The 25,344-nt window shown below is 44.9% G+C and overlaps 3 protein-coding genes across 4 annotated transcripts in view; 1 reads left to right on the forward strand and 2 right to left on the reverse strand.

Annotated features, from left to right (window-relative positions):
• The window catches only part of ino80 (INO80 complex ATPase subunit), a 38,282-nt gene extending 31,594 nt beyond the window's left edge, over nt 1–6,688 (forward strand). The window contains exons 33-39 of one of the 2 annotated variants that reach the window (XM_075458633.1): nt 620–722; nt 815–903; nt 1,222–1,377; nt 1,764–1,935; nt 4,459–4,674; nt 4,886–4,946; nt 5,241–5,329. In XM_075458633.1, the coding sequence (XP_075314748.1) occupies nt 620–722; nt 815–903; nt 1,222–1,377; nt 1,764–1,935; nt 4,459–4,674; nt 4,886–4,917 (768 nt within the window). In that variant the 3' untranslated portion in view covers nt 4,918–4,946; nt 5,241–5,329. Of the gene's footprint in view, nt 1–619; nt 723–814; nt 904–1,221; nt 1,378–1,763; nt 1,936–4,458; nt 4,675–4,885; nt 4,947–5,240 lie in introns of both variants that reach the window. The other variant, XM_075458632.1, reaches the window with a different exon arrangement.
• A 2,620-nt stretch (nt 6,689–9,308) lies between these two features.
• chac1 (ChaC, cation transport regulator homolog 1 (E. coli)) lies at nt 9,309–11,034 on the reverse strand. The gene is made up of 3 exons (XM_075458624.1): nt 10,377–11,034; nt 10,225–10,260; nt 9,309–10,095 (listed from the first exon to the last, which is right to left on the reverse strand). The coding sequence occupies exons 1-3, from the start codon at nt 10,545–10,547 to the stop codon at nt 9,715–9,717; spliced, it is 588 nt and encodes a 195-aa protein (XP_075314739.1). The 5' UTR covers nt 10,548–11,034; the 3' UTR covers nt 9,309–9,714.
• Nucleotides 11,035–15,592: 4,558 nt separating this feature from the next.
• On the reverse strand, nt 15,593–24,849 carry dll4 (delta-like 4 (Drosophila)). The gene is made up of 11 exons (XM_075459185.1): nt 24,404–24,849; nt 23,959–24,219; nt 23,519–23,576; nt 22,610–22,870; nt 20,613–20,673; nt 19,552–19,682; nt 19,167–19,336; nt 18,851–19,070; nt 17,703–18,396; nt 17,310–17,418; nt 15,593–16,785 (listed from the first exon to the last, which is right to left on the reverse strand). Exons 1-11 carry the CDS (start codon nt 24,455–24,457, stop codon nt 16,780–16,782), a joined length of 2,025 nt encoding a protein of 674 aa, XP_075315300.1. The 5' UTR covers nt 24,458–24,849; the 3' UTR covers nt 15,593–16,779.
• Nucleotides 24,850–25,344: the final 495 nt, after the last annotated feature.

The raw sequence follows: 25,344 nt of genomic DNA on the forward strand, positions 1-25,344 counted from the left end.
TGAAACGCAAGCACTTCCTCATTCGTGACATAAGATCAAACGGAAGAGAAAAAGCACTGAATTTAATTTAAAAAAAAAATGTTTGTGTGTTGTTAGGAGTAAAGGGATGATGTAATGTGTGTCCGTGAGAAAGAATTGAAGCGCTTCATGGAGCTCTGCAGTTGTAGATTTTACCACTTTGGCTTGTAAATAATATGTGAGTGGTTTGCTAAATATATTTGAGGATCTAGAATTTGTGACCGCTAATTTACCAAGACAAGGTTTGGTCTGGTCCATTCTCATGTAACACAGGGCTGCAGCTTTATTGGGCAGCACACAGTAATTGAGGAAAACTGTGAGAACCCTTGTGGAGTAAAAAACACTTCTCATTTACCCAAGATGTTGCTAAATGTAAGGGTAGTTGCTTTTTTATCAGTAATAAAACCTTTAAGTTGGCAACAATCAGAAAAAAAAAAAAAAAAAAAAAAAAAAATGTTTGTGCGATCTTTAAAAGGAAGATCTGTTTAGCACATTAACTGTGAAACAGTTTAGTTTTCAGCTGCTACGATATTCTTTCTCCTTGAAATTCACTGGCCATTTACGTCGGAGGATTAATGCTTCACTGTTCCCGTGTAACCAGATCCAAAGGGTGGTAATCTCCGGAGGCAACTTTAAACCAGACACGCTCAAACCTAAAGAGGTGGTCAGCCTGCTTTTGGACGACGACGAGCTGGAGAAGAAGCGTGAGTGCAGACCGTCCAGTTTTGCTGAGCGCATTGTTAATACAACTGTAGGTAGGGAGGGAAACCTGAAAGCATTGTGTCTCTTTCTGTAGTGCGTCAGAGACAGGAGGAGAAGCGGCAGCAGGAGGAGTGCAGCAAAGTGAAGGACCGCAAGAGGAAGAGGGAGAAGTACGCCGAGAAGGTAGAGTGCAACGTGTTGAGCGGAAGATTGAGCTGTCACCTGGGTTTGCAGAGCAAAGCAAAAGGAAAAAGGGAAGCGAGACTAAAGGAATTTAATTAAGATGAGAAAGAAAGAAATTATATGAGGGAAGAAAAGGAGATGTTGAAGAGGATGCAGGGAAAAACAGACATTTTGGAAGCCTTAGTCTTAAATGAGTAATTCATCCAGTCTTCAGAAAGTTGCTACTTCCACCAAACAGTTGTTCTCACCAGTTATCCACACCGTCGGCTCGTCTGCAGCGCACTATTAAGCCTGGCTTTTTCTGTGTCCAACCTGCAGAAGAAGAACGAGGAGTCGGAGAACAAGAAGAAGAAGGAGGTGAACCTGGTCATCTCGCACGCACCCTCAGCGGACAACTCGAACCTGTCTGCAGATGGAGACGACTCCTTCATCAGCGTTGAGATGGACTCAGCCATGCCCAGTCCCTTCAGCGAGGTGAGGAAATCCAGCGGGAAGCCGAAGTGATGAAGCTCAGAGTGAAAATTGTCAGTTTGTTAACGTGACAGATTTCTGTCACAGGTGACTGTGGCTTCTTTTAAATTCTCTCTTTTTTTCCAACCCGTATTCTCCTTTGTTGAACTTTTCCATAATTTTCCCACCCTTTCCTTTATATTTGCCTCCCTTCAACCCTCTGTCACCTCGTACTTACTATTATCCCGTCTTTTTTCTTTTTCTTTTCTTTCTTTCTTTACTTCCTTTCTTCACTCTTTGTCCCTTGCACTGGCCCCCTCTTGTTGCCCCATACTGTACTGACCCGGCTCCTGATCCCCTGTGGTGCTCAGACTGTGTATGTGTCTGTGTGTGCTCCTGTGCACGGGCAGATCTCGCTGAGCAGCGAGCTGCAGCCTGGTTCGTTGCCCCCGGACGCCGATGCGGATGAGAGCAGCAGCGACATGCTGGTCATCGTGGATGATCCGGTCTCGTCTGCTCATGCATCCCGTGCCACTAACTCCCCGGCATCCGTGTCGGGATCGGTCTCTGACAACATGAACGGTGAGGAAAAACATTAAGGAAGTGGATGGATGTTGCTTTAGAATGGCAGTTTGTTGGTATTACTCCTTCCTTACTCAAGATGTGGTCTTCTTATCAAAGCCTTAGAAGATCCTAAACGTCACTAATATTTGGTTTTAGGAATACATTGTCTATAAATCAGGCTACGACTGATACCTGAGTGCTGATGAACTGCAGGGAAATTTGATAAACAAATAGATTTCACAGTTAAACCTCCCCAGATGATTTTATTTTATTTTTTTGCCCAGTTTTTGGACACGTTAAGTTTAAATATGCAAATAAGGCATTATTGACTATTAAAATGTGCTGATTTGCACACATGTCCAGCTGAAAGTGTGTACTATGTGTGCATCTTAGACGTTTGTTTTTCACTGGTCTGAAAGAAGACACTTACGGGAGGAAAATCATCAAAAATCGTCACATTGTAAAACAGTGGTTTTGTCTGCTGCGGCTCACCTGAAATGCTGTGTGGTAATAATTGGAATAGAAAGGGAAAACGAAGTATCTGAAAGTATCTACGCCTCCCCGAACTAACGCCGTTTGGTCAGTTCACTCTTGAACTTTTAACCCACCTGGCCACTTTTCTGAGTCCCTGTACACACCAACAGGGGTATTTTCTCAACTCTGTGTGTGTGCGTGTGTTCAGCCTATCGTCCACGTGCAAAAAACACTGTTCTTTCCCCAGAAAATGTCATGTCTCCTTGGTTTGCCGTCAGCGCTGTCAGAAAACACAAAGCTGTCGACAGCTGAGGAAAGGTCACGTATGACCCTGAACGCCTTTGGATTGTCGAGACAAGTGGTTTGGACAGTAATGAGGCCTGCGCGACCAATGTGAACCCCGAGTACAGCTTTCTGTCCCCTGCTGAACTCGTGCAGTTCTGGCCGATCGTTGTGCATCCCTATGGAGTGACATTTTTGTGGGAAACTATACTAAGACAGAGGATTATAGCCCGTGTTCACGTGTACTGTGTCCGTGTCGTCTGTGAGATGGACTTTGCTGGAAAAGGATTTCATTCAGTCTGTTTACATGACGCCAATTGTTGTATCAGTCACCCTAAAACCAGACTTTAAAAACAGATGTTAACATCTCATGCGAAATCAGATTTCTTAAAAATTGTATTTACAGACGCAGAGAATATGGTTTGGACTCAAATCACTCCTGCGTGTATACATCTATCCATAGTTCCCGCACTGGGCTTCGACTCAAAAGTAAACAGAAGAAGCCAGTCCACAGAAAAAAGAAGCCAGTCACACAGCCAAAAAAATGAATCAGTGACGTTTACCAACTGTTTGTCAGTTGTAGGTCGACCCGAACAAGCCCAATTATAACAAGCTGAAAAGGGGCACGTCTCCACCTATCGTAATGGAGTCGGACGTGTTTTGGTTGATGAATTGATTTCTCTGCTGTGCTTTATTACTGGGACAAGGTCCATTTAAAATGGCCGGGTTAAGCGAGAACTGTAGCTCACTGTGCAGTAAACAGTACTGCACATAGAAGTCTTGCATTTCTGTTTACTTATTTATTTATTCATTCCTTTTTGCTATCATTCCTTATTCGAATCGGTTGGAGCCAGTTGAGGCAAGAATAAGTTTTAATGCAGCTGGGTTGTTTTTATTTTTTTTTATGAGGATTTAATGTAGCCTTGGCTGCAACACATCAGTATGTTCTGTACCCTGGAATCCAGATAGATGAGGACTATATGATGCTTCTGCCTCTATATCTGTCCTTTTGGATTTGCTCCTAAATCCCTCCTAAATATGTGGCGACTCGTTGAAACCCATTTGGGATTTTTTTGCTGCTGTGCTAAGAGGCTCCTGCCAGTAAGATTATTGATGCCCTCTGATAGCCGGCCCCAGTGAGCTGGGAGAAGGTCGGTGCCTTCAGAGAGCAGATGATGCTTTAATGAAAGCTTTGGAAGACTAAATGAGAGGCTATGAATGAATCGATCGGTGAACTCGGACAAATGAGTGAAAAAGCGGGGGGGGGGGGATTGAGGAAAGATGGCAGGGTAAGAAAGGAAGATTTTTTTTTATTTGTCAGGATAGTTCTGTGTACCGCAGCATTTGAGGCGAAACGACCTTCGGGGAGATGTGGGCAGTCGGAGAGACAAGAAGCTACTTGGGCATTAGGCACATTTACCACTGAGGGAAGCGCTGGCTCCAATTCTGCAGACAGTATGGAAAATGGGAGTAGTGTTCCCGTAATTGCTTGAGCCTATATTTATGCTAATGTTGAGTCATGTTAATGTTTAATACTTCTTTAAAGCAGTGAATTGACCTCAGTATCTTGAACAGAATTGATTCAAACAAGTCAGACAGACCCATCTCTCATACTGTGCAGTGTATTCTGGGTATCCTGGGTCTGTATTTCTTTCCAATCTGACCATAAAGTGAGACTGAGTATATGTACAGGTGAACCAGCCTGCCCAAGTCATTACTATTAAAAAAAAAAATCAAATATTGTTTCTGACTGGTTCTGCTCCTTTTGCTGCTTGCCGTCTTCAGGTGTTTCAGCCTCTGACGCAATCAGTCCCGGCAGAGGCAGGTCCGGGCGGAGTCGCGGGCGTCCTAAAGGATCGGGAGGTGGGGCCAAGTCTGGCGGGAAGGGACGCGGGCGCAAGTCCACGGCGGGGAGCGCAGCAGCTATGGCTGGAGCGATGGCGGGGGCAGCAGCCGCTTCAGCGGCGGCTTATGCCGCTTATGGCTACAGCGTTTCCAAAGGTGAGTAGATCTAGTGAAAATGTAAACGCACCGGCAGAGGCTCAAAGAATATTTGATTTTGTTTTTATGTTTGTACATTTGTTGATAGAAAAGTGTCCATTGCGATGGCTGATGTTGGGTACCACTACTGAGTGTTTGCTTCAAAGAAAAAACCCTGTTTTTGTGTCAACTACATCTGCGCTTTCGTTTTTTTGTTGTCGTTTTTTGTCAGGCACTTGCGACCTCACATCCGTGCAGCTATAATCTGATTCTAGAAAAAGAGACAAAATGAAGTGAGTAATTTAAAAAAAAGCAGAAATTGGCTAAAACGAATATTTCAAAGTCAGACAAACACATCCAGATAATTCTAATGTGATTCTAGTGATGATGCTAGTTCAGTTAAACGGTCTAGTCAGGCGGTAACTGTGACTTAACCCACCGGTTGGACTCTGGATCTTTGGGTGTGCTGTTGACACCATTTAGCAGCAATGCATTTAAAAGCAAAAGTTGCCAACTCTTGTTGTTCCCATGCAATGCCGACTGTAGAAGCGGAGATGTAACCGCGCTCTCTTCGTCTCTGCTTTCAGCCGGCCTTCCTGCGTCCACCCCCCTGCAGCCCTCCCTGGGCCGGTCGGGTACCAGCCCTGCCTTCAACACCAGCAGAAGCTCCTCTCCCCAGGCCAAAGGAGGCGCCGCCACCCCGAGCCCCCACAAACAGCTGGCCCACAGCCACCACCACAGCGGTCACGGCACAGTTAGGAAGGGCAAGGGCCCCGGCGGTCCTGGCGCTCGATGACGTACCCGTGCGTGTGGCGCCCTCACACACAGCAGAGTCTCAGTGCAGAACACATACAGACTAGTGACTTGCTCCTCACTGTGAAGCCCGCAGATGCCCTAAGCTCAAGCTATAGAGAGAGTTCCGTAGCTACAGTCGCTACCAGCCTTCCCCACTTGTTGTTTCGGTTTTATTTTGCCGCGTCCTCGGCCGGCGGACAAAATCAGCCTCGAGAGTTTTTGTTTGCGTTACTGCAGGAGTGTTTCCAAGTGCTTTTCGAGGGGACAGACTTTTCCTCCGGGCCACAGGAATCTCCTTTTGACTCGCTGCCCGGCAAGCGGCATGGACACGGATTTGAAACGGCACGCGTACCTTCAAAGGGCTTTTTTTCACAATTTTTGCGACAGGGTAGCGAGGCAAAGGAGTTTCTATCAGATGCACTGAGCCACGTCTTCCGTTTTCTGGTGTCACCGAGTCCCATAGATGTACGCTAGGTTATTTAATTGTTCCGTAGATGCGCTCAGTGCAAACTGGTGGATTATTCTGCATTTCACAGAGCTTAAATGTGAACCCTTACTTTTCCTACCCACACTTTACCAAACAATACGTCTACAGCTTTTGTACTAAAGCTCTTATTTTTCTAACAGAAGATTTAAGTGCACAGACCAACATGGCAAGTGTTAACAGTCTGACAGAAATGTGTCCATAAATATATTCAGATACAGAAGAAAATGGGAGTCAGTTGTATTTTTGCCCACTGGCGAAATGATGTAAAAATGATATTCCAAATTGCGGGTTTTCCGGTCGACACAGCAGTGCTGCTAACATAAATTGACTTCTGTTTCTAAGTTATTTGAGTTGTGTTTAAAAAACGGGCAGTCTATTATAATTGTGATCGTATTCACCTGTAAAAGTGTAAATTGTGAATTCTGAAGCTGGTTTTTATTTTTTCGGAAGTTGTTTTTCTGTGACGAGACGTCGGCGGTTCTCCTTGATGTCATTGATGTTTTAGAATAAGAACAAAAGCTCGCATCAGTGTCCTGAGTTGAGCACTACATCTGAGTTTGTTTTTGTGTTTATAGTGTGATTAAGAATATGAAGTTCTATATCGATGTACATAATGATGAGAGCCACGTTTCCTCTGGCTTTTTCCCCCTCACTTGCCCGTCTATTTTTATAGGACACCTGTACATACGAAGAAATGCATCTGTCGTTTTACTAACAGGAGGAGTCGAACGAGAATAAAAGTGCTTCATCGGAGTCAATTTGCCTGTATTGCTTTTTTGTCTTTTTTTTTCTTTTTTTTTTATGTCGTCGATGGCAACACCCACTTGATTTTAGTGGGTGTTTGAATGTAAATGTATTTTATTTATACAGCCCTTTACAGACAATCCTTACGGTGTACCAAAGTGCTTTACAGCAGGTAATAAATAAAGAGAAGAATAAGTTAAAACAATAAAAGAACAGTGAAAGCAATAAAATACAACAAAATCGAATAAGATAAAAGTGCCATCATACTGCTGGGTATTAAAAAAGTTTAAAATCAATTCTATAAAGGACAGGAAGCCAATGGAGGGAGTTAAGAACAGGAGTGATGTGCACACGTCTGTTGGTGTTAGTTAAAAGACGGGCAGCAGCGTTTTGCACAAGTTGAAGGCGACTGAGAGAAGACTGGGAGACGCCGACATAAAGTGCATTGCAATAGTCTAACCTTGAACTTATTAGGGCATGGATGGCTTTCTCAAGGTCATGACGACTTAAAAACATTTTAACTTTGGCCAGGAGACGCAACTGGAAAAAACTAGTCCTGACAACATTGTTAATTTGTTTGTCCAACCTCAGATCAAAGGTCAAAGGACAAAGGTCACTCCCAGATTTCTGACAATTGAACTAAGCTTTGAAGGCAAGTCTTAGTTGTTTTGGCTGCTGCTCGCATATTCCAGCTGAAAACCTCGGTTTGAATGCTAAGCCAATTATAAAATCTGGTGCCCTTCCAACCACTTGTCCAGAAGACACTGATACGAGCGGACATGTCCAGCAACAGGTCAGTTTATTTATTCATTTTATGTTGTTTTTTTTTTGGCCTTTCCAGCTCACATTTGCAATCAGGCCGAAAAAAGTGGTAGCTTTGTCTCAAACATACGACAGACTCACACCGTGGTGAAGTTGGTTTGATATAGGATATTCAACAGATATTCACAATAAGGAAATAAGGTGTCTTTTTTTTCCAATACCTCCCAAGCCATGTGACCTAGTGACTCCAAACCCATGCAGAATAGTTCTCCTATGTAGCACACTATTTTATATGATTTTTTTTAAAGGAAAAGGAAATAATTGCTTTTCACGGTTGGAGTTGGACTTTTGCTCTTAAGTTTCATGGAGCTGCCGTGTCTGTTCATTAAGAAGAGTCACAGAGTTGGTGTCCTCTGCAAAAGACTGCTTTATATATCACAGGACAACGCTGGGCAGTTCGAGGAGCTGGCTCTCCCAGGTCAAAATAAGTCCGCCTCCAAGCAGAGCAAAGGGGAGACTAAACTTTCAATAAGAACGTATTACTTTCAACAGTTTCTCTCAGGGGAATCAGTTTGTTCCAGCTGCTCTAAATCCATGATCTTGATATGCAATTCAGCAGTAACTCCTGACAACGAAACAACCAAAACTATTGCTTTTACAGTCCATACCTTGAAATGGATAGCCGAACCAGCAATTTGTCCCATATAAGTGGAGCAGAGTTCAACGCGTTAATAATATCGCAGAGGAAAACTGTTTTCCTGTAACTTTCCCTGCAAAGCCTCCATTCCGCCCACTCAATTTAATTCACGCCGTTGGACCACTTGTTGCAAAATACTGTGCAAAGTTTTCCAAATCAGACAATTGTCCATGTTTTGTTTTTCTGCAAAATTCAGCTGGTGTCTCTCCAGAAGTAATGTCCCTTGTCAATCAAAATGATTCACAGACCTCGCTGTGGTCAGTTTGTATTGGAACCACTTTCTGTTGAAAAAGCAAAAAAAAAAAACACACTACAGTTCTCCAAGATTAAGTATTTCGTGCCATGAGCGGCTCAAACAAACTTGTTGTTGCATCGGGGAGGAAACACAAACCTTAAAGAAATATTCAAAACCACTCTGAACAGAAACTATCAGATTTAGGTTACCGACCCTTTGGCAAAAAAAACCATTTTAACTTCTTAAACTTCGACGCAATTGAGCCACTGAAACGAGACAGTTCTTCCTGGTGCTCAGCGGTTTCAACCATGGAGCAGACTTATAAACACAGGACTTCCACGTCTGGATTTATCCCCGGCCAGCAGTTATACAAGCCTGTGCACTGAGATAGACTCTTGACTTGAATCTGATCCAAGGTACAATCTGCTCCGGTCAGTATTTGGGAGTGTCCTGATGCATGTTTGCATAGGTGTCCTCCTGCGGTCGGCTGTGAAAAACAACTTCACATGCTGCCGAGCCCAGTGTTCAACTGGCTCAAATCTGAAGGGACTGCGTTCCATAGAGGGCTCTTAGAACAAGCCACAGGTCACGTGGTGCCATTTTCTTGAGGTACATGAAGACAGCCTAGGATTTGACTTGTCATTTGTGGAAATGCTTCATCCAAAGCTCATTTCTGTCAACATTGCTTAATTCTGATACATTTAATGCTCCATGCGTGAAAATGTTCAGCATTACAATAAAACTGTCAATGCTCCTGGCTTTCAGCTCATGCCTCAATTTCTGGTTCCCATCAGGGGATTTAAGCCATGCGATGTATTTATAAGTTGTCTTCTAGACAGAAGACTTGAGCTCTGATGTCAGCCCATAAATGTGGTCTTAGATTTGAGCGGGACTTTGTTTACCATCACAGGAACACTGAAGACACCAAAACAAAATCAAATTTTTCAGCTTTTTATTAGCATTTTTACTTTAAACTGGACACAGTAGGAGAAACATCAAAGTAGCAGTTGGCTGGAAAACTAATTGCAATACCCTTTTTAATGGACTGGACGGAATCAGAACTGATCACATCTACAGTAGTGTGCATTTAAAAAATGTTTTAAAAAAAAAACAATGCAGTTTTTACAGTTAACAGTAACTGAACCTCTTGTAATGGTGTTAAAACACATGCAACAGGTTTATCATGCTTCCCTTTTTGTCACTTTAGTGGCTCTCATTAGATTCACACACACTGGATGGAAGTGTGAATTTACAGAACAGATTACAGGAGGACTGGAATTACAGAAAAGCCTGTGATGAATAGTGTATCAACTAGAAGGCAAGTGAAACTAAGGGTACGAGCTACTGAGCTGCCAACAGATAAACCACAGTCAGTGCCGCGGCCTCGATGGCGTACAGGTGATCGTCTTCCACATGTGGGCAGCTGCTCCTCATGAACTGTGCCAGCCGGAGCAGGTACTCCAGGTTGTGGCCCGTCTTCCCACTGCGCACAGCGATCTGGGCGCCGATTACCTCCGGGCTCGCCCGTCCCAGGTACAGGGGGTTTTCAGAGGTGGCGATGTACACCAACGCTTGAACAGGAGCTTGCTTCTCCCCGTTGGGAAAGAACTCCACCATCTTGGTGACGTAGCCGCCGCAGACAGTCTCACGAACGTTGAGGTACTTGAGGGACTCTTCCACCTGTGTGCCCGACACCTCGAAAGCTACACCCCAAGTGGTTGACTGTTTGGAGGGAAGAAAAAAAGTTTTAAAAAAGGGCATGTAAAGTCAGAAATTCGTGGGGACATGTTCCTCACGCCTGGAAACTCTACTACATCGCTAAACCAATAGGAAGTAGAGCTTTCCACTTACGTCATCGTCTTCGATCAGCGTCACGACTCTTCCGGGCTGAGGAGAGGAAGACAAGTAGGTCATCTTAAGGAACACACCTGATGCAATCTGAGCCAGGCAGTTACAAGCACAGCAGCTAATAAGCAATGTACAAATAAAATTCATCATCTTACCGACTCGTCGCTTCCACGGTGGAAGTTGTCCCCGTGCCAGAAACGTCTCTTGTAGCCTTGAATGTAACCGACCTCGCTCCTCTTGTACTTGAAGTCAGGCTTCCACACCAGTGACCCGTACCCGAAGATCCACAGGCTGGTCTTCCCGGCGATTATGTCTTGAGGCTTCATGTTGATCGGTAGTGTTGACGTTCAGATGAATTGATGGATAACTTGTTTCCCCTTTTTCAGTCGAGGCTACTGGTTAAGATGACTAGGTAGCTAGCGTTAGCTTCCTCCGGTCCAGGAGTAGCGGTACCGGTTGGCTCGCTGGTATACCGCGGACGGTATTTGAGCCCAACTGCTTGGCAGTTGCGAAGATGGAATTTCGCGGTTGATTTTGCCTTGCACTATGCATTGCCATTGCATTAGAGGTGCCGCATTATGCCTTAAAAATCCATGGCAGCCGCTTCGGCCTCCGACTCGACTGGAAGAAAAAAAGACAAAAACCGTTGTGGCCAGCTGCTATGCCGACCGATATTAGTCTGAATTTAGGTTAGTCGAATTGATCGAGGTTTTAGAGATATTACTGTTACAAACACGCCGTTGTTTGTCGTGTCCCCGTGAGGTTGTTAATGTCGTGTCTGACGCGTTTCCTCGATAACATGGCGCCGCCTTGTTCAAGGCTTTATAGAGTACAGGTTGATAAGGCGGGTCCCTGCAAGCGGCTTCTACCAATGATATTCGAGAAAGACTTGCCCTCGGTCACATTTTATCCAAACAGCTTTCGGTGCGCCGAATAAGGCGGGACTTAAGACAACAGTCTATCTACAATTGGCCCAAACATGATTTATGACGTAGTTCTATTTTTGAACGCGATTGGTTGCTTAACTGTCATTCCAAATGGCTCAATTCATGATTGGTCGTTCACATTGTCATTCTCTTGATGTTATCTGGCTGATGCAACGCACCACAGTATTTCGAGGCCCTGAAAACAACACAGCAAGATGCCAAGACATTGCATCAGCCTTCGGTTAAGATAGAGTCTTAAATGGGATGGATACATTTTTATCTAACTGCAAATGTCACGCTGAAAGCAAACGAATGTTTAACAGTAATACCAAAGTTAATCAAAGTGCCAAAAGTTATTTCAGTGTAAACAGATAATGTAAAATAACCCACGAATAAGGGAAATCAAAGCACACATGTTGGGAGCTAATCAGCGCTGGATATGGATGTTTACATGAGACCAAACATGTTAGACCTGTAAAGAAGTTTGACAGCTATGTTCATGGTAACAATCATGAACCTTGAGAGAAATTTATGAAAGCATAGGTAGTAGGCTATATCGCAGTTTGTGTATTTGTCAAATCTTTAAATCAGCAACGAGGGTCACCATGACACAGCACATGTGGCTGTGGCTATCCAGTGGGTCAGATTGTTATAAACAGGAAGGCTCTGGCAAAATTATTCTAGCTCTGTAAACACACACAGACATACAAACAGGCCCCTTTCCACATGCTGTACTCAACAGCCATTTGTAACTTGTCGCCAGGCCGCTGGATCAGTGGGTGATTTAGTAGTTTATGCCAGGTTTCAGCAGTATTTGGACAAATCAAACGCCTTTATGAAATACCAAATACTCAAAAACCCAAAGCTGCAAAAGTAACATATAAGTAGAGGTATTCTTTTTTTCTTCTTTTTTTTAAAAAAAAAAAAACCCAGAATTGATCACAATCTAGATACTGTTACACAGAGAGATGATTGGAGAGACGAAGAACCTGAGAAATGTGCGACCACCACCACTGGCAGATCTTATATGCAGCGATAAGCAGAGGCTCATTTGCGCTCAATAAATAGATTATCTATAAATAGCTGGCATTATCTGTCTTGATAAGAGGCCAGACAACTGTATCAGCGCCTCATAAATTTAAAGCAGCAAACAATCTAGGCATTTGAGTGACCCTCTGTCAGGGACAAGCTCTCCTCCCACTATTCATGTCCATCTACTTCTCAAGCCCTCTGCTTTATCGGTCTGTCTCAGAGAAGTTCTCACTAAAGCCGGTCAAAGGCTTCACTGACACCGACTGCTTTTGTCCTTTGACTGTTAAACATTGTTTTTTCCGTGCGCCCCAACCAATGTGAGATCATAGGCCGACCCCTGGATATGCAAGAAAACTACTTTGGCCAAAGAGCGAGGCAGCGCTCCTGCAGCAGTAAAAGTGGTGGTTGTTTTTAAGCTATGATGCACACATTCCTTTGTAGGCCAGCAGCTTCAGGTCAGGTTACCGAGACATGTCACTTGGATCTAAAAGTTGACTGCACTTACAGGGTAATGTCAACTAAATGCCAAAATACTCTAATCTTCCAGTGGGTTTGTGTCGTAAAGGAGGTATCGTGTTCTGATTTAAGCTCAGTTCAGTGTAATACAAAAATGTGCTCCGTTAGATTACAGTAAGTCAAACTTGTGAATGCACAAGGTTTCATTTTGGCATCTTATCACTTACTTCCTGTGTGTGGGTTTCTTACTGACACCTAGTGTTAATTAATGAGACGACTGCAAATGCAGGAAGGGCTGCTGCAGATCAGACGGTAGTGGACTTTTATCCACGACCGAGGCACACGTCAATCAGAAAACTCAGCGTTTAACAAAATGCAGCAACCAACAGGCCAAGATTTGCTTCCACCGAGGCTAATGCTGAATTTTGCAGTTTTGACGAGAGCGATTCCAGTCTGCACCGAAAATGAGACAGATTCCTTCTTTAACTACACTCTGATTCTCCACCAAGTTTCATGAAAAAACATGCAGTTTTGGCGTAACATTGCAATCAAAGACACAAACAAACAAATCAGTCGTCACGCATTTCTGTTTTGCCTTTCCCTTTGGTGGACAGGAATCACAACATTTCCAAAAACGACACAAACAACACAAAAGTGACCAACATTTTAGAAGACACAACAATAAAATAAAGTGTTGCGCTGTCTGAAATTTTGCAGTGCTTTATAAAATGTTGTGTTTGAATGACTTGTTGTGGGTCACTGCATTCGCAGATTGTTTTGAATCTACTACTTTGGATGCTGTTGTCGTGTCTTTGGATGCTGTTGAATTTTGCTGCGTTTTCTGATTTGTGGTTTATTTTTCCAGAATACTGTGTTTTGTTTTATTTTTTTCAATCGTTTGAGCTATTTTTTTTAATTTTCTTGTTGTGTTTTGCTAAAATCTCATCTTTTTGTGGTTTTTTTTCTGGTTTTGTTGTTGAGTTTAGCTGCGTTTGTTTTTTTCTGTTTTGCCCCTCATGGCCACTGTACTTTACACATGCATATTCAAAAGCCACCGTCGCTTTATTTGAATCCAGCAAAGCCTGGGCCAAGGACAAGTTTTAGACTCCTAATTGCAATTGAACAAGAATTTTAGAAAAGGTCAACAAAAACAGGTGGCAGAGAGGAGCTTCCACATTCCTCGATTGCATAGAAAATAGACTGGAGGTGGACATTTGCTTTGCCGACGGCAGAAAAATCACGAATTTCCTCAGCACAAATAGTGCTGATTAGGGTGCTCGTCTGTGCCCTCGCTTGTTTTGAGGCTGTTTCCTGAAAACCCAAATCATCTGTGTGAGTGAGCGCGGAATGAAGAAAGCGATGCGTGAGAAAAACTGTTGGCCCGCACCGGCATGTTCTGCATTTTTTAATCAGAGAGGAAACAGGAACTGATGTCACTGGGTCACAAACAGGATGCTGTGATTATAACACAATGAAAATGCCTGGCTATGTTATGGACACCCAGAGGCCAAAGAGCAGAGCCCTAGCATGCGCGATCAAGTGTGAATGAGGGTGTGTGTCTGCTGTTAGGTGTGACTATGATGACGGTGGGAAGAAACTCTTAAGTGCTATCGGACTGGGTCAGGTAACAGACCAAAGCACGAGGGGCTTCAACTGGATGATTAATCATTGTGGTAACATGTATGTTTTTCCTGAGCTTGGCCGGAAGCGTCCTTTCCCAAACTTTTTTCCCCAGTTTTTTTTCCAAATACACACACACACACACACACACACACACACACACACGTACACAAGCTTTTAGATGAGGATGCCCAGGTCAAGCAGCTGACAGGATGTGTGTGAGGGGAAAAAGGCATCCAGATTCTCTGCCGACTGTTGATTGCTGCTGATTAGGGGGTGTTGACTGTTGCAGGATTTCTGTTAATTGGAGGCATGAGACATTTTGATAATATGGATGACACATTGCCGCGAGTAAAAAAAAAAAAGAAAAGAAAAACAAGATTGGGATCTATTAAAACACAGATCCATGGGCGCTTTCTATTGTATGGAACCGTGAAGAAGGGCAGGGGGGCGGCGAGAGATTCACCAGCCTGTTCTGACAAGACAACTTTTCCGTGGTGAGGATCTTTTTAGGTTTATGTGGATTCCTTGCAGATCCACTTGCTCCCATCTGGTTTCGCCCTCCCCTCTAGTGACAGCCCCACTAGTGCCAGGTCCTCTCTGCAGCTTTGTTCGCTGGAGTGGGTGGTACAGAACCGGGCATTGAAATATTGCTCCTAACCCTGAGGGGGAGGCAGGCAGGCAGTTGGGGAGCTTGCGAGAGCCTGAGTGTATTTTTTTTTTTATGGGAGGAGGTCTGTGCACTCTGTGGGTCATGCACACAGGGTGAGAGGCCTGGCATATGCTGCTGTTTTTATGGCACCGCAGACTCACTCCGCGCTCCCCCACGGCATCTGTTTGGCTGGCTGTGTGTGTGCGCACGGATGCGTGTGCGAGCATTATGAGGGGTGAGGGGCTGAGGTTCCCCTTTGCCCTGCGCCTGGCTTTGTTTCACCATTTCCAGCTTGAGGGGGTGGTTTCCCTGGAAACGGATTTGAATTTCAAGCCAATTTAGGGCCGGAGAGAGAACAAGGGGTGGGTGAGCGGGGAGGGAGCCAACAGCGTTTCCAGGAATTACTCGAGGTGGTGATGCTACAAGCAAGGGAGCTTCATGTCTCAAAGTATACCATCCAAAACAAGACAGATGATGAAGTGCGAATGCAGGAGAGCGGCTGAATTTCACCCGCAAAAACCTACTCACAATCCAACCGAGCGCAGAGGATTTAAGCACAGAGGTCTAATTTGAGCTTGAAACCAGATGAAAATAAACACAGGACACACTTGATCACCATTCATCGTCGATGTCATCAGTCAGAAAACACCTCGAAAAAAATTTTCCTTTCCCATTTACCGACAAACAGTTTTCAAGGAAGTTTTATTCTTCAGAAGTTTGGTCCTTATAAATATGCATTATATACAAAATAATATTATAAAACATATAAAGAGCAGTGTGTCATATTTAAATTAAACTCTGGAAATAATCATTTAAAAAATTACATTATTGGTTCTGTACTTTTGAAATGTATTATAGGCAGGCAGTGGTGTGACAGTCTTTTCTCCTTGTTTGAGTCTCTTTGTTTTTCTCAGTTGGGTTGCATAAAAAAAACAAAACAAAACAAAAAACACTTTTCTATGCACACTTTCTCTTGGATCTTGCTGGCACTCCACTGACTATTGGGCTCCTGTGGTTTTCTCTTCAAATCCCTGTTGATTGAAAAGTATTTTCCCCCGCTGCTTTTTTTTTTTCTTTTTTTCTTTTTTTCCTCCCGCTTCTTCTTCTTCTTCTTTTAGTGCAAATGATCCAAGAACACACAAGGGCACAAATTTAGCATTTAAACCCCCTCTTTTAAGGCTTCTAGTGAATTTTGGGCTGCATACAATCTCCACCCTGGCGCTGACAAGTCCAACCAGTCTTTTTCACATGATTGACCGTTGAAGATTAGTTTCAGACATTCATATCTTTCAGTGTTGGTGAGGCTGGATTGCGACAGCGGGTGAGTTCACTCATCTCGACCCTGAGTCTTGCATAGCAGGCAAAGCTGGCAGGAGTGAGTGTTTGAGAGGGGGGGCGATTTGGAGGGATCAAATCTTAGGCACCTTTTTTCACCGATTGGTTGGCTGTCAGAGTCATTATGATTATCAAACAAGGCCGGGCCAGGTACGAAGGGCAACGATCCACCTTCGCCTCCTTTTACTGTCCAGGATGGCCGTGATTATAAATGAGCGTTTCACTGACGCCCTGTCAGTCTTCACACCTCGTGCAGTCATTGTATTCGCCAGTCTGTTTCAACTGAGAGAGGTCCTTCACTGTACAGGCTTTGCATACAAACACTCGGTCAACACAAAGTTCCTCAGTTCTGTTGGTTTGTTTCAATCTTCAGAGCAGAGGTCTGTGCCCTCTCCAGTTCTTAAGTGTTCCAGAGCAGCAGTGAGCATCGAAAACGATCTCCAGCCTCTTCTCAGCATTTGTAAACAATCCAGAATATCATATTCTGCCTCGATTGTGTCTCCGTTATCCTTCCCTTGCTTGCTGACCTCTCACAGTTTACACCTGTGGGAAAAACAAGAGGAGGGGGAGGGTAAAAAAAAATTGGGGTTACCAACTCAGCCCGTTGTTTGAACCATGTAAATAAAGCAGAAGCAACACGTTTTCCAAAGGGCGGTTCAGCTGTAACAGCTCATGAGCTCCAGTATCGCCGTTACATTTAGCTTGGAAACAAACGTCTTGAAAATTGCCACAGCAGTAAAACATAGCACCTCTGAGACCGAGCAGAGCCAAACATGTGTGAGGAATCAGTATAAGTTAGGATTTAGGTCATCATATGGCCAAGATAAAGAATAGCCAGCATAATTTATCGAATCCAATAATGCATAAAAACCGGTCAGTCTCCATCTTAGGTCTGAATACCAGACTACAACTTTTTTACAAATAGCCCCATCCCCAGTCGTAAATGTTGGTGCACTACTGAGGGACAACCCACTTGGGACAATATAATGCATGAGAAATCGAGCATCTGAGGAAATGCTGATGAAGATGTGTGTGTGAGTGCTTTTTCTTCTTTAATGTTGGCTTACCTCAGTTGCTATGACGCATTCCCTCCTCTCTTCTGCTATAACAAATACCGACTGGTACATGGAGTCTCTCGAGGAACATATTGTAGATATCCTACACTCTGGCTTTTCGCTGCAAACACAAATCACACATTGTGTTAATGCAAACAAGAAGCACATGGCAGAGCCATGCATCATATGCAACACAGGGGGCGAGCTGTTAAGCACGCACTCGATGGAAAGCATGCGGGTTCAAACAAACAATTCATTCACTGAGAGGGAACTCTTATTAACATTTTTACCCAGCTGGGCTCCATATATGTGCTCATGCATGCCAAAAATAAATAGCAGGAGATTTATGGAAAACACACGTGATCACAGCATGGCTAAATTGAGTGCAAGTGTGGTTCCGCTTACCTGTACATTCTACTCAAAGGCATTTTATCTTCTAAACACTTGTCATAAATAAGACTTTTATCCCCTTGTGATTTTTCATCCTTGAACTCTTTCGATTTAGAGTTGTAAGAGTCCAAGTGATAGTTTTTATGGATAAAGTTCGATTTCTCTGAGTCACAGTCCACCTCCAGGCTCACTTTCTGGTTGGTGTTTTTCAGCTGGGACGCTGGGATCAGGTTGTCCCTCTGAACGCTGGAAAAGTTGTTCATAGTCTCCGTTTCTGCCTCCTGTCTTCGCGACTGCCTGTGGATGTGCCTCAAAGCCAAGCCCACCATGCACAGCAGCACAAGCAGCGCAACCAGCCCCACGGCCAGAGAAACTGCCGCCCACTGGAAGCCGTCTTCGCACCGAGGCCCGCTGAAGCCAGAGGGACAGATGCAGGCCGGCGGAGGCTTGCCTGGCCCGCCGCCTCCAGTGCAAAGGCCCCCGTTGAGGCAGGGCCGAAGGGAACACTCATCTAAGACTCTGTCGCAGTTGCGCCCGCCGTAGCCCACTGGACAAGTGCAGGTGTAGTCGTTGATTCGGTCTTGACAGGTGCCTCCGTTGAGGCAGGGGCTACCAGCACATTCATTGATGTTGATTTCGCAGCGCTGGCCGGTGAATCCCGCGCGGCAGCTACACATGCGCATGCCGCCTTGGAGGAGACATAGACCACCTACAGGGGAAGAGGACACTGAATATCAACAAATGCAGATTCTGAAAGTGAGAAACATTTCAACATGGAGGCATTTCAAAACGAGAGAAAACGCAATCATAATAAAACCCTCCTGCGAGGGCCCTTGAGTTCACACATCTTCATCAGATCCAGTGTAACCACAGCACTGCGTATTGTTCTCCACACACAGAACAATCCCGGAGCCCTCCATGTTTACAAGAAGACAGAAACTGAACTGTGCTTGGATATTTGTCCCCTTTCATCAACAACTGCAGCAAGCTGTGGTGACATTTACAAGCCGCTACTCTGAGCTGCCGAATGTTTATATGGAGGACAATAGACACCAAGTTCCCACCAATTCCTGTTGTTCCACACTGCTTCCAGTTGCAGGAATTTAAGGGGCGGGGGGGGGTTTCAAAAAAGGGGGGGGGCAAAGAGGAGAGGAAGACCGTACCATTAGCGCAGGGAAGCGACGTGCACTTGTCCACTCTCTTCTCGCAGTTGAGTCCAGTGTAGCCGCGGGGACACTCGCACATATAGCTGCGGCCATTGTCCTTCTCCCAGCATTTGCCGCCGTGGAAGCACGGGGAGTCGGCACATGTCAGCAAACTGTGCTCGCAGTGGGAGCCCTCGAAACCTTGGAGACACGTGCACATGTAGCCGCTTTCCAGATTCTTAGGAAATGAACAGAGAGAGCGAAAAATGAGCCCGCATATAAGAAAGGAAAAGAAGAAAGAATTCAACAAGTACCGTTTGCTTTTCCTACTTACCGTGCATATCCCTCCATTCCTGCAGGGGTTGCTGTCACACTCCTGCATCTCCAGCTCACAGTTAACCCCTGTGAATCCAGGCAAGCAAGTACACGTATAGCTCCCTTGGCCCGTGTTCATACAGGTGGCGCCGTTGGCACAGGGACGGTGATGGGTGCAGAAGTTCAGGTCTGTGGGGTAGAGGAGAGTGTTTGTTTACAGGGTGCCTGCGGGAGGAAAAAAAGAGCCATCTACCCCGGATGTGTGTGTAAAGCTATGAATACACTTCAGAGGAAACCTAATTTACTAATGCTTTGAAGTTAATTCCAACAAAAACAGCGGGTAAGTAATACGAGAGAATCTTTTGAAAAGGAACAGGAGCAGTGGTCCAAGTTGTGTGGCGTACCTTGGTCACAGAAGAGGCCTCCCCAGCCCTCCTGGCAGTTGCACTGCCACGGCAGCTGGCAGGTGCCGTGCTTACAGGCCGGGTACTTCTTACACTCGTCACAGAACGCGCCTTGCCAGCCTTCTCTGCAACTGAAAAACGACAACATATTTTTTCACGATTACTCACTTTTTCCTCTTATCTCGCAGGTCTCGTGGTAACAACTGAACATGACAAACTCAAACCGGTTGCGTTTTCAGCTCTCACCTCGGACTGTGGCTAATTGAGAGCAACAGCTCACAGAAACACAAAGAGTTGCAAGGCGAGCTATTCATTAGGAAGTGAACCTTTATTGTACATAATCAAGATTCATATTTGTTTTTCTATAAACATGGTGCAACATAATGTAAGCACTTGAAATGAATACTGACAGTAATCCTTGCCATAAAGATGTTTTTTCTAATATTTGTCATCAATCTGTTTCCCTGCACCCTGATGAAAACGTGAGACTGCCGGATTTAGCGGAGCACGACCGAGGTTCCAACATGGAGAGGATCTGTGGAAGCAGCTTTACCGTGTTTGGTATCTCAAGGATTTATCCCCAATTTGGGTCAGTTTTCGTGCCGTGAGTGATGGTTTTAAGTCTTAAACGAGGGCAAACTAGACTTCAGGAGGAATTTCTCCCAGCGAGTGGATGAGTGTGTGTGTGAGTTATACCCGCTGGTGAGTGAGTGAATGAGACTGGGTAGTGACAGGAAGGGAACATGGGAAGCAGAGAAGTCAGTGAGTGATGCAGGGAAACCAGAGAGGGCACGGACTCTCTATTTTTGTGGATTTAGTCCACTTCAGTCTGTCTTAATGACTCATATAGGCACAAAATAGCAACTTTACAAAAAAAAAAAATTCAGCTGATTAAGCTGCAATTAGGTGTGTGTCATCGCCTTTTTGCAGAGGACCGAGTTCCTGTTGTTGAAATATACATTTAGAAAAACAAGCGAGGCTTTTCACAGGAAAGTAACCAACACCGTTCCCATATGCGTTCCCAACACTTATTTCAACACTTCATAATTACTGATACTTACACACACTCCCCAGGTTTGGAGCAGTTTCCATTTCTCTCGCTGCAACCCTCAAGGCAGATAGCTGCAGCAAAAAGAAAAAACACGGAGACACAATGAGTCAGTTTGCTGGCTGTTGGAACTGAACAGTCTCTTTAAACGCGGTCTCTAAGACGCGTGACAATTTCAGAAATTTCAAATGGTTAAAAATAACTGTAAACTGGCAAAAATGTCTGCTAATCCCCTCGCACCCCCAAAATAAGAGCCAAGGCTAAAGAGCTGTTGTTTTCTTGAAATAGCCAACTATGAGCGTGCCGTGTAAGTAGGGAGTGCAAAGAGGCTTCAGTCTGTCTCAACTTTCGTCATTTGATCTGAACCTGTCCGCCACACCCCCCAGATGCCCGTTGAGGGGACGCGAGGGGAGGGCAGCGTTGAGAGTTTGTTTGTCCTGTTTTAAGTGTACCGGTCTTGCATGACACTGATTCGCGGGGCAACATATCAGGCGGCTGACAGTAAGCGACCGCTTTAGTCCAGAACAGATGCTTGCTCTCAATAGCAGACAGCTGTCACTATTGTTGTTTGTGGTCTGCCAGAACCATATTTGCAGCTGCTACTACCGCGCGCCCAACAATGGAAGGGGCTAAACATCGGTGGCGCGTGGCGGATAATAATGCCGCGATTAACCTTGGCGCGTGCAGTCGCCCGGGCTCCTCCTATCGATTGCCGCGTACCCGCCCACCCCCAATCCCCCCACCCCCACCCCCCCCCCCATGCCTCCGGATTATGCTACCGGGCACGCGCGTACAGTGCTCCCTGAAGACGCAAAATATGGTTTAATTAAGCACAAATTGGTTGTCCACACTTGACTGTGACCTTCCTTGGACACAAACGGCACCAGTGGCAGGTAAATGCTCACCTGTGTAAACTAACTGCAACATGCAAGAAGTGGTTATTTGTCTCACATTTAATTGGCACTACGTTCGCTGCTCCAGTCGTTGCGTGTTTTTGCATTAAAAAAAAAAAAAAGTTAACAACAACTCACGCCGTCTTCTTAAATGTTTACTGAACCCAAATGACCTCGTTCAGATTTATGTATGGGAGTGTGAGAGTGGAGGGAAATTATGGTGTCTGAAAGATGCTCAATCTGTCTCTCTCATGTATATTTTCTGGAGTCACCAGCGATTGATGTGTGTGTAATTGCAACACGTGAGCCCATCTGGTTAGAATTTGGCGCCACAGTCAAAATAGCACATGCCAATTTCTCTTTCACCACCATGTGACGTGGATGACAGATCCGCTGTCATCCATGTGGTCGCATATCCAGCACATGGTAACTATTACTCTCTTGGTGCCTCCTTCCAATCTACTCTTTGATTAATTTGTTTTTGGTGAGAGGGGCCCTTTGGTATTGAGGAGCCAAATGGCATCGGCCTCCCTATTGGCTTACGGAGAGCTTTCCAAATCATGGGAGTGTTGGTTTATGATTTTGCCAAGTGGGTTCACACAGCTATAATGTTGTCATTCTAAACTGTCTTACTGTTCACAAACCCACAACCAATTACACGTCAGAATCATTTAACTTCAAATTACATGAGGGGATATGTCTGCGCATTCTATACCAAAACTGCCTGTCAGACTTGTGCTAAGTCACGTCTGGTTCATGTACCCAATATCCTGCAGCTTTGATGATGATGACGACTTACGGGTTGCATCTTAAAAACTGCTGATATCTGTAACCTTTCTATTTAGACACAAGTCATGACAATGATGGGCAAAGGCCGCACGCAATAACGGAGACTGACTCGTCTCGGAAGGCTAACAAGTGTTTCAAGGTCAGTAGTATCCACTAACACCTGGACATTGCACGCTTAAAACAAGAGTGGTCCACAGTGACAAAAGCTCATGCAACTATGGGCCTCATGAGTAACAAGAAAAGAAAAAAAACCCCGCATGAACTGGCTGCTAACAGAAAGTCAACCAGCCGGGCAAGAAAAATCACGTTTCTTCAGTATATTGCTTACGTTCTTCACAGTATTTTCCCTTCCAGCCAGGCAGACAGGATAAATCCCCATTTCGGGTGCAGGTGTAGTGGCCAAACCGGTCATCCCTGGGCGAGCATTTTTTGGAACAACTTTCTCCATAGTAACTGTCGTTGCAGATGAACCGGTAGGCATATCTCAGCTCAGTTTGTTGTACACTCAGTGTATCCTGCAGCCAGTCATTTCCTGCACCCAGCTGTCTTTGGATGGCAAACATGCTAATCAGAAGGTCTTGGTTGGTATCTGAAAGCAAAAAAAGAAGGGGAAAAAAAAACAGGAGTAGGAAGTTAGTTAAAAAACTTGCTTCTGTCTTTGGATGATTGTGGGTTTTTTATCTCAAGAACTGCACCATAAATGGCTTGCGGGTTCAAAAGTTATCCACTTTCACTTTAATAATCTGCCCAGTACCAAGCTGCATCCCTTATCAAATCCCATACAGCTGAGATGAAAGATAAACTCAGGTTGAAATTTCCTCTTTCTTTCCGTCAGCAAAAACATTCCCAGGCCCAGTCCCCTCTTCCAAAGGGCAGAACAGAGTAAGGTGTAAAATACAGGAAGATGCAGTCAGGGGTTTTTTGGCAGGCACTGTGTATTCTCACCAAAGCCCACAGCTCTTTCCCACGCCAAAAATAAACGAGAGGAAGTTCAATTGTATTGGGTATAAGAATGAGAAAGGTGTTCTGAAGTTCATAACAAAGGAATGAATAGGCGTGAAAATTGTCTGAAATTATGAACAATTAACAGGAGGCGAAGAGGGAAAAATATTTAGTGTCTGAGCTGTGTTAAAGAGCCCAAAGTTGGCTTTTTGTGTAACTGTGCAAAAGACGGAGCTCAATGCCTGTTACATGTACAGACAGAGCTCCCTCCTGTGGTTATATATGTTGCACTTACCTACAGGTAGATTTCCATAAGGTGAATGCCAGGCTTCAATTATTAATGAAAATGACCCCTGAGGAGAAAACACACCGCAGTTAATAAAAACCAGCAGCTGCAGCTTATATTTTTGACACAGAGCTCGTCGTTTTTGCGGGTGGAACTCCTGCGTGTTTGCCTGGTGTATTTATTGGGCTGCTGCTTCTTGCAAGGATGCACGAGGAGACGTGAGTTACAGTGAGTGCATGGCCCCTCTGGACTTTGAAGTGAACGACGTCGCAGCAGCCCAATCTGTTTGTCGGCAGAGCATTACCTAATGATATGGATTATGGGAGCTGACCAATAACCTGTGCGCTCCCAAAATGCACAGCAGTTCTCCCCGCAAAAACAACATAATAAATAGCCGTGTTCTGCAATAAGAGAAAAAATCAAGTGGATGTGGTGCTCCACGCCCTTACCGGCCATCCAAACTTGAAGGGGATTTGAATCGGTCTAGGAAAAGTGCCACTGTCCTTGGCGCTGAAAGAGTTTGTCCCCAGCACTGGTGTCATTGTACTCCCAAAGATGCAGTCACCTGGCGAGACCACAGCCTGATAGTTCTTCAAGCAAATACTGAAATAAGTCCTGCAGTTGGGTTTGCAGGCGTTTCCGTTTGCCAGCAAACCCTTGTGGTTTTTAAATTCGTGGAGATCCACCTCAAAAACTCCCCACCCGAATACCTAAAAGAGAAGGAAATATTATTTAAGATTGTGCCGCATAGCTTACAGCTTATTCTGTGAAAAGGAAAAAAAAGAGAGAGGGGGGGGGGGGGGGGCATAAAAGAATAAAAGAAGCGGCTCTCCATCTGTTTTCACCGAGGTCTCAGGACCACCGTGGAGATGTACAGTATATCCTCCTTCATACCTGTGATATCAACGTGGTGCTGAATGCGATGGTAAAGGTGAACCAGGCTGCCATCCTTCTCGTTTCTCCAGGGCAGCCGCGTCACCAGCCAATAAAATTGCAAAACCTTCTTATTCCGAAGTGTTTACACCGGGGGAAACAAACGGCCAGAAAACAGATCTAAAACACAAATAAATCCTCCACTCCGAGTGAGTTCTCAGTAGCTCCTTGTTGCCGTGCGTCAAAACCGTCCGGATGAAGCGTTCCCAATCTCCAAGTTATCCAAAGGTGAGGGAAGACCCAATATCCACAGCCGCGCGTCTTTCTGTCAGCAGGCGTCCTCTCCTTGCATGGCACTGTACTCCACAATATGTCACTCCGCTGACTGTGTAAGGCTCAGAGCTTGTTTTGGTGCTGAACTCTGTGCGTCAGTGCGCCACGGATGTTCATCACTCTCCTTATTACTAGTGAATGAACCGTGGTGTGTCTCCTCCCAGATATATAGACTTGCACTGCGCCGCTCATTACATAAACTGTCACTCACCCAGCCGACACCGCCCACTTTACATATTCAACCCCCTTCCCTTCCACCCCAACAACAATTATCCAGATTTAATACCCACTGGCACTGAGATGACTGACCACCATGGATACTGGGCGATTATTAACAAGCCCTAACATCTGTTGGCTTATTTTTAGCGCACAATATGCCGGACGCACATTTGAGCACAATGATAGGAGACAATGTATGAGCCGAAACTTAGAGAGCAGAAATTCAATTACTGCCTTACTCCATGCACCCTTTTGCCCTCGGTTCCGCTCAATTGCACGCCTAATTAGCCCTCACTCCAGCGTTGGAGCCCATGCTCTCAGAGCCTCCGCTCTCTGTGGGGTCACACGTGTGTCTCCCACGGGATGGACCTCAAACAATGACGGCAGAGATGCGATTAAAGAAATGTATA

This window comes from Odontesthes bonariensis, chromosome 24, assembly GCF_027942865.1.
Source record: "Odontesthes bonariensis isolate fOdoBon6 chromosome 24, fOdoBon6.hap1, whole genome shotgun sequence".
In the NCBI taxonomy this organism is placed as follows: Eukaryota; Metazoa; Chordata; class Actinopteri; order Atheriniformes; family Atherinopsidae; genus Odontesthes; species Odontesthes bonariensis.